The sequence below is a fragment of the Monomorium pharaonis genome, chromosome 1 (genome assembly GCF_013373865.1).
Source record: "Monomorium pharaonis isolate MP-MQ-018 chromosome 1, ASM1337386v2, whole genome shotgun sequence".
Taxonomy (NCBI): domain Eukaryota; kingdom Metazoa; phylum Arthropoda; class Insecta; order Hymenoptera; family Formicidae; genus Monomorium; species Monomorium pharaonis.
Genome location: NC_050467.1, coordinates 8,064,469 through 8,081,391, shown reverse-complemented (window position 1 = coordinate 8,081,391; position 16,923 = coordinate 8,064,469). Strand labels below are relative to the sequence as shown.

The 16,923-nt window shown below is 39.5% G+C and overlaps 2 protein-coding genes across 4 annotated transcripts in view; one reads left to right on the top strand and one right to left on the bottom strand.

Annotated features, from left to right (window-relative positions):
• Positions 1-16,923, bottom strand: part of LOC105837488 — a 253,276-nt gene that overhangs the window by 147,547 nt on the left and 88,806 nt on the right. The gene's annotated exons all lie outside the window — the stretch shown is intronic.
• Positions 1-16,923, top strand: part of LOC105839750 (claspin) — a 73,927-nt gene that overhangs the window by 54,278 nt on the left and 2,726 nt on the right. For all 3 annotated transcript variants that reach the window (XM_028194076.2, XM_028194075.2, XM_028194074.2), the window contains 3 exons: positions 2,187-5,152; positions 5,635-5,768; positions 6,586-6,804. In XM_028194076.2, the coding sequence (XP_028049877.1) occupies positions 2,187-5,152; positions 5,635-5,768; positions 6,586-6,804 (3,319 nt within the window). The remainder of the gene's footprint in view (positions 1-2,186; positions 5,153-5,634; positions 5,769-6,585; positions 6,805-16,923) is intronic.

The window sequence follows — 16,923 nt, the reverse complement described above, 5'->3', positions numbered from 1 at the left end:
ACACATTACTAATCCATTGATAACAAATAGCTTTTTATTTCAGCCTGGATAATGTAAAATAATCCTTTTGTAAGATTATTGAATAAATTATATATATATAGGTCATATATAGATAATAAATATATTAATCTAATTTTTAAAGATATTTTAATTTAATAACAAATAATGCTTTTAAAAATTTGTTTTTAAATTTATTTTATTTTATTGTATTTTGGTGGAATTTTTAACGAGTTTTTTATTTATCCAACACTTCTAACACAATTAAATTAATTTTATAAGCCATTAACTTTAACTTAATTTAGTTTAAAAATGCTTAAATAAACTTAAAGTGAATAGAATAATCAACGGAATCATAATGAAGCAGAAAGTTGGCATTCCCGAATCGCATTAAAACGTAGTTACTTAAATCAATTTACTATATGAACATTATTTGTAAAAATTAATAAAAAGATTTATATACAATGTTTACAAGAATACAATTAATGTAACCAAGGTACGCCAAGTTTTTGGTTTATTATAATTTCATTATTTTATTCACTTTAAATTTGTTTTATGCGACTTTTGAATACATTAAAATATTGCTGCATAATTTTGAGTAATTGCACAGATAACATTTAAGTCTACGTAAATAATTTTTTTGTTATATATGCGTCGAAAGTGGTCTCTTTCATGTCACTTTTGTGTAAAATCGCCGATTTCAGCATTTTAATGTTATTGGTCAATTCTAGTTCTCCAATAAATAACGTAAATTATAACGAAAAACATTTTAATACGATTTTTTCAACACGTTTGATTATTTTAACTCTCACATGCGCGTCATGCGATGTGTATATGGTAACTCTCGCAGAATTGACCGACGCTTCGTCGTTTTCGCAAACCTATAACCTTCGCGAACTCAATTTGTGAGACCTTCCAGATATTCAATCATACATCGACGCATAGGTAACAAAAAATACGGTATGCAATATAGGGGTAACGGTTTTTTGTACTCGTGCGGGTAAACGCACAAAAAATCGATTTTACGCCCTTGTTACATAATGCAATATTGAACATTATACTATAAAATCGTATTATTGAATATGATTTTAATAAAGGAATAATAAATAATACATTTTCTAATTTATAGAAGTATTTATCTTATATTTGATACATTTTTTTTTAATAACATTGCTTTTGTAAAAAAGTTTTTATTTTTTATTAAAGAAATAATTTTTTATGTGATTTTGCATAATTTGTAGTGCTAAATTAAAATAGTATAAAAATTCTTTTACATGTGCGTTAAAAATGGTTCTCTTTGTGTCACTTTTTATGAATAAATCACTGATTTTAGCACTTTAACATTATTGCACAGTTCTTATCTTCTAATAAATGACGTAATCGTGATGAAAAACATTTTAACATACATTGTTGCAACAAAAAATACGATATGCAATATGGATGTAATGACCTTTTGCACTCGTGCACGAAAAATCAGTTTTAGATCCCATACAGCACAAGATATTTTATGAACATCCTAGAATATTCTATGAACATCCTAGAATATTCTATGAATATCTAGGATGTTTATAGAATATTCTAGGATATTTGTAGAATATTTTGTGTTGTATAAGAAGCCCTTATTACATAATATGCTATTTTAAGGATGTCCTTTGGACACGTATATTTGACCTCTTTTCATACCTTTTTGTTAAAAGATAATTTTGTTGTGATAGAATAAGATGAAAATAAAGAATAACAAAATTACAATTAAAGTTTTGCTTTTTAATGTGAATATTTAAACATATTCTAAATTACAAAATCAAGATTAACCAAATTTTGGAGGCTTTGTTTTTTAATTTAAATGTTTACGTGTTTTAGGCATTTTTTCACATAAGTATTTAAACATATTAAAAAAACTAATTGTAATTTTTTATTTAAACATATTGATTAAAAAAAACGAATTGTAATTTTTATATTTTTGATTTTTGTTTAGTTTACATTTTATTATCTAGAATCTCTCTTTGAATTTTCTCTTACCTGCTATCGAACCTTGTATAGTGGAACCCTACAATAGCATACTTCACAAACTATTTTCTCTATATACGCTTACATGAGCAGCACAAATGCATATGTATACTACTGTGAAATTTTTTAAAATTATTTTTAAAATGTAAAGTAAAGTCAGATTTATTTATGATTTTGAACAGTCAGGTCCTCACGGAAAAGGAAAAAGAAGCGGAATTTTTTTATAAATCCTCTGATTCAGAAGATGACAATCTGCAACAATCTATGTCTTTTGTTAACAAGGACACAGAAAGAGCTTTCATTACAAATGAAAAGGAGAAAATACTTTCAATAGATATTAATCGTACATGTATTCAAGATTCTAACAAAGTCGAAACGAACATTCAAGATTTACAAGATAGTGGAAAAGAAATTGTACAAAATGAACATTTAAATTTTGACGCATCCAGTGAAGTATTGGTTGAAAAAAAATTTTGCAAAGTGGATCATCAAGTTGCAAAATTATCTTCCTTGACAAATAATAATAGTACTCTTGATGAATCTGATACATTATTACAACAAATAAACGAATGTAATCAAAATCTTTCAAAATCAAGAAAATTATTTGATATGTGTCTTGAAAAAGGATCAAATAACAATTTTAAAATCAATCTTGATGAACAAGAAGTAACCAAAGAAGTAGATGAAACTATTATTACCTTATTGAATAAGGAAAACTGCATTGATAATGAAAAAAGATCAAAAATTACTATGACAGATAATCAAATATTAAAAATATATCAAGTTGATTCTGAGATCATTAATGAGAAAGATACAAATTTGATTACAGAAACAATGAAAATACTAGAAACACATTCTAATAATATAAATAATGAGAAAATAATAGAAATATGTAAAAATGATAATGCTATATGTTTAAATTCTGATAATAGAAATAATGAAAATAAAGATAAGTGTGCCCAAACAAATGAGACATCATCGTTTTCTTCCGTAATTAATGATCAATCAAAAACTGAAGATAATCCTTCAACAGACGAATGTGAAGAGTCTGATGGTCATATACTAGGTTTACCGCTTCCAAAATTTGCAGACGAGACTCTGTCAAATAGAAAAATCTTACCAGTAGTATCTGATTCAAAAGTTACGTTGAGAGGCTTGCCGGGTATGATTATTGATCTAACAGAAGACGCAAAACCAAATGTAAGAGGTGTGAGTACCTTATTAGATAGATTTTTCTGCAAACATGCTAATACAAAAAAACAGAACGATAATAAATCCGAAGTAACTGTGATACATTTACAAGACACGCTAAACGGTCCTCTTCCAATTAAAGAAGTGCTCCCGTACAAGGTACCTATCAATGCCGATACTTCCGATTTGAACAAGCCCGGTGCTAAGTTAATGCGTTTGAAGGAGGATTTGAAATTACAAATGACTTTGAAGCGTAACAAAGAGTGGAAACAGAAAGAAACAGAGTTGCAAGCACAGAAGAAAGAAGACTGGAATGAGGAAAAAACAAGTGATTTAGACGAACAGGAAGAAGCAGAATTAGGTTTGGAGTTGAGCAGCAGTGAGGAAAGCGAACCCGAAGAAAACGACATTTGCATTGAGGATAAGAAGAGGACTAGATGGCTATTTGCCGATGATGAAGCTGAGGTTACAAATGATGAAGATTCTAATGTGGAAGAGAATGATGACGAGGATTGTGCGAAAAGTAATAAACGATCTACAACCTTCAAATGTAGAAAAAAATATATAGATGATGATGTAAGTGAGATAGAAACCAATGAAGAAGATAATGATAATGGAGAAAATGAAGAAAACGAAGAAGGTTCAGATGAAAATATAGAGAACGAAATTGAATTTGATTTTAAGGTTCGCAAAAACTTGGACGTTTACAAAAACAGAAATGATAGAGAAACGAGACATTTAACAGAAGAGTTTCAAAACGACTTGAACATTGCAAATCCGAGCGATTCACGAGATGATAGCAGTCAATTAAATATGATATTAGAAGTAAATGCATTGAAAACAAATTGTGAAGATAATAATTGGATGAGTGAGAATGAAAGCAACACGTCCGCGTGTCAACAACACACAGAGATTGCTACAAGAAACCAGATATACAAGACACCCTTGATAAAGACGAGCATGCTCGATTTTGTTTCTCCTGTAACGCAATTAAGTGTATTGAATACCACGTTAGATTCTGATAAGAAAGACTCGTCGGAAAAGAGAAAATGTCTGGTTGATAAATATGAGTTTGTTTCCATGGAAAACACACAGATTAACAAGTCTTCTGAACATATATGCAATATTAAAAATAAAGCTGTTTTAAAGAAGAAATTATTTGATGATGTTGGAGAGACTATCGATGATGAATATCTTATGCGATTGTGTTCGGGTAAATTTGATTCTACGCAGAAAACTGATTTGGATTTCTTCTCGCAATTCAACATCACCGAATCACAGTTGGATCAATGTTCCGGAAATTCTAGCGCAAAACTAGTTGAACGATTGAAAAATCCAAAAGTAAACGATAAAATGCTTCAAAATGCAGAAAAAATGTTAGACAATGATTCTAATAATTCTGAAAACCATGCAAAAGAAATATACAAAGTCAGCATAGCGCATTCGGGATTAAAATTAAGAGTAACTTCATCGGATGATGAGGATGAAAATATATTTGCAAAATTCAAAAAACATTCAGTTAAAAGACTAAACTTGTCCGACTCGGAAGAGGAGCAGTCTCAATTCTTCGACGAAAAAGACGATGTAGATGATATAGAAATAGAGAAACAATACGTCGACTATGATTCCGAGGAGAATGAAGTGGTAGTTGTGCCAGAAAAGGACATAAAAAAAGTTGCGGCTGGTTTTTTGGAGGAAGAAGCAGAGTTGAGTGAAAGTGATTGGGATTCCGTCGATGAGGACGAGAAGGACTTGGATAAATTAGAGTTCGAAGAAGCTGACGATGAATACATAGATGAGCTTGAGGTAAAGAATCACTTGGAGAAGATGCACATGAAGCAAATACTGGATGAGGATAAAAGAGAAGTCAGATTCCTTAAAGAATTGTTATTCGAGGATGGCGATTTACATACCGATGGAACGGGACGTGAACGCAAATTCAAATGGAGAAATATAGGTATGAGAATACGTGTACGATTTTTCTTTTGTTTATTAAATGAATATTGTAATTTTTTTATCAATATTTGATATACATACATGGTACAGAGGAGAATAATGCGCAAATATTTTTCCTATGTGCTCGATGCACGTGAGTAATCTAGCACATATGGATTTACGCACTATTTCAAGGTTCTTTATAGTACGAGATTTGAATATATATGTATGTAAAATACTTTATTTAAAAAATTTAAATCTTACATAGAGAATTTTTTTTAGAATTTACTCTTGAAATTATGAGACTTATACTAATATACTTAAGAAAAATTTTGCTATAATTTTATAACGAGAAAGTGAAAATATAGCTATACAATCGCGGTTTCATTGTTTGAGAATAAAGTAGAAATTATCTCGTTATGAAGAATAGAGCCTTGAATCGTTCTTTATTAAGATAGATTTCATTGTAATACTAATGTTTTATAACATCATAATTTTTTATAGATAAATTAGGTAATAACGAGATACCACAAATGTGTGATGAAAACGATGGCTGGGTAGATGTGCACGAAGATGAGGAGGAAGCGAAATGGAGTAAACTCAGACATGAAAGAGATAAATTTCTCGAAGAGAGAATGGTAGTTATTGTGTAATAATTGTAACATTTAAAGAATATATTCCGAATATTTAGAGTGCCTTTGTAAGATGTTAACGCGATTTTTTGCCATTTTATCTTTATTTTAAGTTTAATAAGTAATAAAGATACAATGACAAAAAAGTGCCAATACCTTCATAAACGCGTTTTGAATACGGAGCTATGTTTATATCAGAGGTCGGCAAGAAATGCACTTCTCGGCCGATTTCAGCAAGCGCTGTCTCCCACCTGTCTCCCACTACTCCTCTTGCCCCGCGTGCCGCGCGCGCTGCCTACGAATCGTGCGGTTCGTAGGCCGCGTCAGCGGCACGCGGGGCAAGAGGAATAGTGGGAGGCGGCGCTTGCTGAAATCGGCCGAGAAGTGCATTTCTTGCCGACCTCTGGTTTATATCTTATCAGGACTGGAAACGTTATTTTATAAAAATGTTACCATTATCATTATTTGTTACTAATTTTTAATGCGTTACCATTTTTTAAAGTAATTACCATTATTTATTATTAATTTTTTAAAAATAACGCATTACCGTTATTTTACTTTATTTTTACTTAGAAAGTAACAATCTATTTTTTCTTGTTATTTTTAAAAAATTTTGTTACTTTTTTTTAGAATGGCATTTAACTGTTTGTATTGCTATTTTTAACTAATTCACACAATACGAAATCTATATTTTAATTAATTGCAGTATGATTTAGATGTATGTATTGTATTATAAAGTAACGATTAAATTCGTTACAAGTAATGAGTACAAGTAATGCGTTACTTTCAAATTCTGTAATGAAATTATTTTATATATTTACAGAAATGTTTAAATAATGAGATTGAGAATGAGTTGTGCGATAGTCAAATTTTTAAACTTGGATTGGAAGCAGTTAAGAAGATCAAGGATAATGAATTACAAAAACAGGATTCTTTTTTCGACAAAACAGAGTTGTCCGAGAATATAGAACCGATTATGCCACGCAATATAATGGATCTTTTGAATGGACCAAATGTTGGAAAGAAATCTCAGACAATATATGTAAGATTATATTATTATAAATTGTATGTATATATATGTATGTATATACAAAATTCTTAATTAGTGTATTTTATTAATTAACAATTTAAATATACTTATCCATAATAAAAAAAGGTCGTGTAGACACGAGAAGTACGCGTTTACGCATTTTGATTACGCCGTATTGTTGCCGTTTTTTCGTGATTCTGGTTTATAATTGATATAGGCATTCCTAAATTTTTTTAAATTTTTAATCGAATATTTTACTTTAAAATAAATTTTGTAAAATATCATTCAGATTTAACTTGTGTTAAAAAAAAGGGAGTGTTCTGTGAAAATTTCCTTACGCCCGAATCTCCTTGTGAGATCGGATGTTCGAGAAACTTCCGGTGACCCCAGCTTGAAATGAGAAGGATATACAACGTGGCGAGAATGACTGAGACACTTTACTTCGTAAAAAGATGAGATTTATTATGCATTCGAACTATATATACTATTTACAATGTAATGGATGAGAGTAGAAAATGTAAACAGTCTTTACTATTGCTCAGATTTGCATGAAGCCGTCGTAATGTGCTGCCCATTGAACCAGTGACCGACTAGAATCTTGCGGTCACGTTGAGAGGCGCTTCGCACACCGAGTCACTCAAAATCTATTTGTATGAGCTTAGTTGATTAATACACGTTGAGATTGCCACTTTGAGAAGTTCGAAAGAGTTAATTGTCACTACTTATTCACTACGTAACTATGCAAGTAAAACACAGCCTCATATGGCAGAAGTAGATGAGCGACTCTAACTCCGCACATGAGCACCGGATTGTACACAGAAACCGGGAAGCCTGCGCGCAAGCGTTGGAGCGTCTTGGTCGCGCACCCGTCATGCGCTCGTCACCTCATTGTACGGTCGCACAAGCTGTCTCAGCGGGCTCTGATTATGGCCGAAAGATGGCGAGAGTAGGCTTTGATTAGAATGATTAAGGGAATCTCAAACATTTTCGCCCGCCATCAGCAATGAATTGATGATGAGTCTACTCTTATGGTTGTTGAGCTTGATCTTGATGAGTGATGAGCAACGGTGCGAATTGGGAGTGTCCCGTTTGCCCACGTCAATATTGGCCACAGTCCTGATTGGCCACGTAAATATTGTCCACGATCCCGATTGACCACGAGGTGGATTGGCCACGTGTCAATATTGGATACGTCAATATTGCCCACGTCAATAATGGCCACGCGTCAATATTGCCCACGCGTCATTATTGGCCACGCATTAATATTGGTCACTGTCATTATTGCCCACGCGTTATTATTACCCACGCGTCACTATTGGCCACGTCACTACTATACATGAGTTAGCGGTTTGGATGGGAGGGGGGGTCGAAGGCCCCATTGTACACCCCCCCCCCCGTGTATGTGTGCGAAGCGTTTCTCTGCACCACATGGGTTTGCGACTTTTCCATGCTAAACAAAAAAAATGATTAACATTGACGTGGGCAATATTGACGCGTGGGCAATAATGACGCATGGGCAATAATGACGCGTGGCTAATATTGACACGTGGGCAATACTGACGTGGCCAATCCACCCTGTGGTTAATCAGGATTGTGGCCAATATTGACATGATCAATCGGGACCGTGGCCAATATTGACGTGGGCAAACGGATGCTACTTTGCGAACTTAGCAATTGGTTTTCTGAGAGTTGTGATGGCTGTTTTAAGGGTTACCACTTGGGTGAGTCCATCCTTCCCTGGATTTAGAGTGAGGACTCTAGCTAATGGCCATTTGCACGATGGGAGCCTTTCATCGGTGATGAGCACTAATGAGCCCACTTGTATTGTATTGGACGGATGGTGCCATTTTGAGATTGCTTGTTGTCGTTGCAGATATTGAGATGACCTTTGCGACCAGAACTGCTGTACTTGCTGTTGTATGAATTGCCAACGTGATAGCCTTGAGATGGCCAAGTTTTTTAATGAGAGCTCGGATATAGTTGTGAGCGCATTTCCGATGAGAAAGTGGCCTGGAGTGAGCGCTGAGATGTCGTCAGAATCGTCGCTGAATGGTTCTAGAGGTCGTGAGTTTAAGATCGCTTCAATCTGAGTGAGCAGAGTTGTTTTTTTGAAGGTGAGCAACGCTTCTCCGATGGTACGACACAGGTAGTGTTTAATTGATTTCACCACTGCTTCCCATTTACCACTCATGTACAGAGCAGTTGGGGGATTGAAAATCTATTGAGTGCGATCTTGAACAAGCAGAGATGAGAAGCGCTGATTTTTTTGAGAGTTCTGTGTGAACAATTTCTAGAGTGATTTTTCAACTCCAAGAAAGTTTGTACCACAGTCAGAGTAGAGTGAGTGAGGGATGCCGCGTCTTGATACAAATCTCTTGTATGTCGAGATGAATCCATCCATTGAGTAGTCTGAAACAACCTTTAAATGAACTGCTGATGTTGTGAGACAAAAAAAAACAAATTTATTCTTTATGAGTTTTTGCTCTTTCCCTTCCATGTTTTGAGCGTGAGCGGCACAGCATAATCAATGCCGCTATGCGTGGCACGAAGGCACGTGAGGGTGTGATTCTAGGCAGAGGTAGGTGGCCTATTAATTGACATGCACGGATTCCTCTTTGGCGAGCACACACCACACACCGCAAGACGTGAGACTTTACTCGAGCTCGTCCACCGATGATCCAGTATAATTACCTGATGTGAGCCAGCGTGAGTTATGTACCTCCATGTGAAGTTTGTTTGTGAGTATAGTTGATGATCAACTCAGATAGTCTTGAGTGGCGAGGAAGTATTGCTGGGTGTTTGCTTTTGTACGTGAGGGCAAAGTTGCTGAGTCGTTCTCCAACTCGAATAATTCCTTGATCAATAAATGCTGTGCGACAACTGAATGGATGAGAAGTTGGTAAACGTCTGGTGACTGCGCGCTGAGAATCTTGAGTTCATGTGTAGAGAACGTCGATTGAGTGATCTTTATCCAAAAGATCTTGGCTCGCTCCATGTCAGCGACTGAAATGCATGTTGCCTGAGTGCCATCATGTTGCTTTCTCAATTGTAGAATGAACCCTTGACAGAGAGCTGTGATTCTGAGCAGTCGATTGAGCGATGAATACCTGTAGATGAGATCCCAGTGGTAATCTACTTTTATGTTGGTTGTGAAGAGTGAAATTTCTGGGCGAGATTCCAGAGCACATTGCTCGTCAGAGCGTGTTGATTGAGTGGGCCACAGATCCTCCAATTGGGTTAGCCATGGTGGTCTTGTCCACTACAGTACATGATCTTCAAATTGAGTTGTTGTTACACCGCGAGAAGCGCAGTCAGCAGGATTGAGTGTGGAACAAATTTCCAATGAGCCTTTGTCGTGATTTCTTGGATTTGCGATATCCTGTTTTGCACATTCCTTCCATCGTGATGGGTGTGCCTTGATCCACATGAGAGTCACCTGAGAATCCGTCCACAAATATGTTTTGTCGATGTCCATCTTTAGTGTGGCATGGACATGTTTCATTAATTTTGCAAGAAGCAGCGCTGTGAGCTCTAATATCGGAATTGTGAGCCTCTTCAGTGGAGCCTTTGTTTTTGAGCAGATGAGGTTTTGATGCCTGTGGACGGTGTGTGTACGACCATGTATACGACTGCAGCCATAACAAATTGAGATGCATCAGAAAAACGTAATTGAACGCTTGAATCACTGCTTGTGTTGAACCAGCGTGGAATTGAGAGCTTGGTCAGGCTTGCGAGATCCTTTCTGGGGCTCGATTCTTGAATTCATTCGCAAGAAAACGTATGCGCAAATACCCGCTTTAACAGAAAAGTTGCAAGTTTATTGGTTAAAAGCTATACGATAGCCAATAAATTTTCAACTTTTCTGTAAGAACAGAATTTGCGAATACGTTTCTCTTGCAAATGAATTCAAGAATCGAGCCCCTGAGGTTGAGCCACCGTGAGCCAACTGGAGATGGTAGTGGATCATCCCAGCTGATTTTGTGGAGCCAGAGTTCTTGAAGAAATATTTTGGCTTTGATGGCTGTGGCGGTCATACGCCACTCCAGTCAGCGCGCCTACGCTAATGCGCTCACCGCATACACCGATGCGTCAACCGTCGCGCGCTCACCGCCCACGCCGCGCGTCGCCGCATCTATCAACACGCGCTCGCTAGTGCACGGCGCGGCCGACAGAGCGGCCGCGGCTTTCCGGAGTAAGATGCAACAATCCAGTTATATAAGGATTACCCGCAGCGCTGAAAAAATAATCTAAAATCAAGATTCACAGAGAGAATACTCTGATATAATATCAGATATTCTCTGTACTTGCTTTTTGAGAGACGGGCCTCCACCTCGGAGTGTGCTCGTCCGAAACGACCTCGGGCCTCCTTCTCGGACTGCGCTCGCACCAGAGTCTTCTTCTCGGAGTGCGCTCGCACCAGGGCCTCCTTCTCGGAGTGCGCTCGCACCAAGGCCTCCTTCTCGGAGTGCGCTCGCACCAGGGTCTCCTTCTCGGAGTGCGCTCGCATCAGGGCCTCCTTCTCGGAGTGCGCTCGCACCAGGGCCTCCTTCTCGGAGTGCGCTTGCACCAGGGCCTCCTTCTTGGAGTGTGCTCGCACTAGGCCTCCCTTAGGGAGTGTGCTCAGTTACTTCTCTCGAGGGTGCTCGACGACTGAGCCTCCAATCGGAGTGTGCTTGACGGGCTTCGACGGCAATATCTTGCCACAAACGAAGGAAGACCTACCGGCCGACTCGGCCAACAGAACGGCCACTGTCTTGGGCTGTCGACACGAGGACACCACGAATCAACCTGGAGAAATCTACTGGACCAGAAGGTTCGAAGCAACCGCACCAGGATCTCTACAAGGAGTTCGCTGCCTCATCGTGAACGCCAACCGGCCAACGAGGAAGCAACCATCCTTCTAAGAACACCTGACAAACCGCCCTTTTCAGGGTGACCAGAGAACTCCAAGCGGTGGAATATCTCTTAAGTGGGAAGTGACACACACACACACACACACACACACGATACGTTACCTACCCACAATGACTATCTGTGAGACAAAACCAAGTGGATCAAATATTGTATGCCACTTCAGATAATACACGTCGCTTTGCGAGCTGCTCTTGATGAGATATTGAGCTTGTTGAGAATGTGAAAGCATCTTGTTGAGGTAGCCATCTTAATCCTACCATCTTAATCCTACATAAAATGAGGATTTTGGTTGCGCATCGTCAAGTGATATTGATGAGTCAGTTGACTCTGTCAATGAGATTGCATGTAGTAATTCTGGATGATTGGAATGCCACGTAGCGAGAGGAAACCTGCCCGCGTGGCAGAGACCTTCAAGTTGATGAGCAATTTTTGTGAGCTGTTCCTCTATGTCGATACCATCAAAGATGTTATCTACGTATCTTCCATGAGTGATTGATGGTACTGCAAGTGGAAAACGATGCCCTTCGTCTTCAGCGAGTTACATGAGTGTTTGTAGCCAAAATTTGTTGCCAAAAATGGAGTAGCCTTCATTCCATATGTGACTGTGGTGAGATGATATGGTATCTCTTTGTGATGTTCGTCTATCCACAGAATGCGCTGTAAATCCCAATCTGAGGGATGAACCTTGACTTGTCTGTATATCTTGGTGATGTCCGTGGCAAAGATGTACCTGTGACCTCAAATCCACATAAGAACGTCTGAGACATTGAGTAGCAGGTTCTTACCCGTGTGCATGAGATTGTTTACGGAGAATCCTGATGAGATTGGACTCGAGCCATTGAAGACAACCCGCAGCTTTGTTGTGGCACTGTCTGGTTTGAGTACACCATGATGCGGTAAATAGTAAGGAATTATATCCTTGGATGGTTATGATGTGACCTTCATCCTGTGATTGAGTTATTTATATTTGCCCATGAACTTGTTATACAGGTTCTGATATTCCTTATCCTTATTGAGTCGTTTGAGCATTCGCTGAAGGCTTTTATGAGCAGTGCTGTATGAGTTGTCTAAGACACTGGCTGGAAGCTTGAACGGGATACATACAATATATCTCTTGGTTATCGCGCGAATAAATGGTGTGGAACTTGAAGTGATCCTCACATTGTTCGTCAGGTGTGAGTTGTTGAATCAGTCGCTAGTTCTTCTTGTACCCAGAACTTTGTCAACAATTCTTGTAGGTTGGAATCCTGTTGAATTTTGACATGATGTACAGTCTTTACAAGTGACTGGTGAGCCGACTGGAGACCGAGAACTAGCCAACCGAATATTGAGAGTTGAGCAATTGGCATCTTAAGAGATTGTTTAATAATATTGGGCTTAATGATCTGCCCGTATGAATCCGCTCCGATGATAATGTCGATTGGATGTGGAATGAGAAATGTTGGATCTGCCAACTTCAACCCTTCTGACCATGTGACCACGTCTGCTGAGGTGCTTCGAATGACGGCAGAATCGTAGTTAGTGTTTTGAGAACGTGAGCTTGAATGGTGGCAGTATGTTTTGAACGATTGGAATGAAGAGTGAGTGTAACTACGCCCTTCGTCTGAGTCGTCTTCTTTGCACCAATGCCAATGATTGAAATAGCTGAGTGCTGACGTTGTAGGTTGAGTGATTTGATGAGATCCTCAGAGATGAACGAGAGCTCAGATCCTTGATCGATGAGTAATCTTGCTTGAAGTATTGAGACAGATGAATGTATACATGCTAGTGCTGTTGCAAGCAGCGTTTAATGCATTGAGTGAACTTGAGTTGGACTCCTCGACGATTGCACCGCACCCTCAGTTTGAAGGTGATGACGTGGATTGAGTAGGCGTGGAGGTAGAGCGGGCAGGAGCTGTTGCCTCGGCAGGCTGTGGCACATGCAGCATTGTATGATGCTTGGCTGAACATGTTTGCAGCATAGAGTTGACTTGCATCAGCGGACATTGTGTCGCCCAAGACAATTAAAGCACAGCCTCTTATTGACTGCGATGTTCTTTCTGAGCTGGTATGAGATCCCTGAATTTGGTGCACATGACGATGAAGTGCTGTGCATTGCACATGTTACATGAGTACTCTGTGGATGAGAATGAAAGCGGCTGTGGTTTAGCTGACACTTGAAGGGCAGTGGCCCTTTTGAGGATTTAGATTGGCTGGCTGTGACTTTTGATGAGCTGCCTGACTGAGATGGTGCAGCCTCAATCCTCTCTAATGCCCTCGCTCTAGAATTGAAAAAGGCCTCGAACTGAGCAAAACGTGGGTATTCTTGAGATAAGCCAAGTGAGGTTTCTCAAGCCCCTCTGATGTCACTATCCAAAAAGCGTGACACATGATGCACTAAGAAACAATCCCACATAACTTCTGTCACGCCAAGTGATTGCAGGGCCTTGTTAGATTCGGCGATCGTCGAGTTAGCTTTGTGAGCGATGCTGCATTTTTGGGAGAGACGTGAGAAATGTTGAAGAGATTATCGAGATGCGCCTGTATGATGAGTCTCTTGTTCTTATATCTGGAGATGAGTAGCTTCCAAGACGGCTTGGGCGAGTCTCCTGTGAGAGGTAAGCCGTGAATGAGCTGATCAGCAGAGCCTTGCACACAGCCCCTGAGATAATGGAGCTTTTCAACATTGTTGAGCCTTGAGCTGTTCAAAGTGACAGCAGAAAAGAGTTTACGGAAGGTCGGCCATACTGTAGTCCCCCTTGAATTTGGGCAGCCTGCTATCTGGTAGGCGAGAGTGACTTTGCGTTCCGGTGTCGTGAGAAATCACTTGAGGCGAGGACGTTCCTGCGTAGCTACGTTTTATTCGATTGAGAGTTGACTTTGCTGAGATTACATAACTAGCTTTCCTTTCATGTATACTATCTGTGAAGTACTCGTGATCTAAGTGAGACTCCGACCACGTTACCTTAAAATACGCATGCTTTTTTAGGAATGCTTTGTGTAGTTCATCCAGTTGAGACATTATGGAGTTTACCTCGTCTAGTAATGCGTCTGATTGATCGATGACCTTAGTCTCTGCAAGAGAGTTGATGGTATTAAAGCGGCTCATTTGAGATCTCACCTTGAGTGTGAGCTCTGTTGGGAGGCGAGCTGGTGACGCTTGGCGTCAGCTTCGTCCTTGAGCTAGAAGCACTCTCCTTGGAGGCTGAGGGCTGAGTGGGCACAGTGAGTGTGATGGGAGACTGGCGGGAGTGGCTCACTTGGACACAGTGCAGCGATGGACATGTTGCAAATGGACACAAACTAATGTACACGGTTCAAATGGACACGATTTATTTGGACACAAAAATTTTGTACACCGCAAAGTTGTACACCGTAAAGTTGTATACCGTACATTTCTATACCCTCCTGTTTAGGGCACCCCTACCGATGGGCCGGGTGCGGAAGGGGGGCCGAAGGCCCCCCCTTGTACCCCTCCTGTGTGTGTGTGCGCGCGCGCGCGCGCGCGTGTGTGTGTGTGTGTGTGTGGCCACGGTTACGGTGTAGAAATGTACGGTATACAACTTTACGGTGTAGAAATGTACGGTGTACATCATTTTGTGTTCATTTGCAACGTGTCTATTTGCACTGTGTCCAAACGAAGGCCACTCGAGACTGGTGGCCAGAGGCGAGCTTCTCCGTCTCAAGTTTGTCAGTTTTCTCTTGATCAGTCATGATGGGAAAGTCACTGTAAGAAAACTATACGAAAGAGCACACTTCGTCGCCGCGTGATCGACGTCGCATTAACAATAGGATGGTAGCGCGGTGAACACTGAGAGCCGTTGAGTGTCCTTGAGTCACGAGAGTAACGCGTGATCGCGATAAACACACTGAATTCCCTTGTACGTTTTACAGTCCGGAAACTACCGAATGTTTGAGAAACGGATGTGGAATGTCACTTGACAATTAATTGCCACGCAGTATCCGGCTCGAAGGATCAAAAAATGTTCTGAGATAATTTCCTCACGCCCGAATCTCCCCATGAGATCGGATGTTTGAGAAACTTCCGGTGAGCGCAGCTTGAAATGAGAAGGACATACAACGTGGCGAGAATGACTGAGACACTTTACTTCGTAAAAAGATGAGATTTACTATGCATTCGAACTATATATACTATTTACAATGTAATGGATGAGAGTAGAAAATGTAAACAGTTTTTTATTATAGTAAACAGCTTTACTATTGCTCAAATTCGCACGAGGCCGTCGTAATGTGCCGCCCGTTGAACCGGTGACCGGTTACAATCGTGTGGGCACGTGCACGTTGAGAGGCGCTTCGCACAGAACACCGAGTCACTCAAAATCTTTCTGTATGAGTTTAGTCCTTGATTAATACATGTTGAGATATTTGCCACTTCGAGAAGTTTGAAAGAGTTAATTGTTACTACTTATTCACTTCGTAATGTTGTGAGTGTGATGCACTCACACAAGAAATGTCGCAAGCGATATAAGGTGTCAAATGACAACTCGCGCGCGGACATCGCCCGGCCTACATACCGGGCGTCGCACCGGGCAATGCACCCGGTTGCTTAATAAACAACACCCAAAATCTCCTGATTTTGGGGTGAAATCTGCATAGCTAGCAATTGCTGGCTAAGCAAGAACATTGACCAAAGGCCAGTGACCGGGAAGTACCCTCCCCGGTTATACACCAAAAATCGGTGTATATAAACACCGAGGTACAGACAACGAGCGGGCTTTGCTACACATTATACAGCGACGAACGTATGTCGCTCATTCTTTTATATTTGTCACGGGTATTAACGAATTAAGCCAGTGTAACTCAGTGTAATCAAGATAGAAAATATATACACATTGTTATACGACAATCAGCTACAATCTCTCAAGAAACCTGACCCGAGGAGTATCGACGGACGATCTCAAGTACCTGTGGCCCTCTATCCACCAAAGGGCCACAACAGTAACTATGCAAGTAAAATACAGCCTCACATGGCAGAAGCAGACGAGCGACTTTAACTCGGCACATGAGCACCGGATTGGAAATCTGGAAGTCAGCGCGTAAGCGTCGGAGCTGCACCCTGGTCGCGCACCCGTCATGCAGTCGTCACCTCATCGTACGGTCGCGCAAGCTGTCCCAGCGGGCCCTGATTATGGCCGAGACATGGCGAGAGTAGGCTTTGATTAGAATGATTAAAGGAATCTTAAACAGAGAGTTTTGTGTTATTTAATTCTTAGAGGA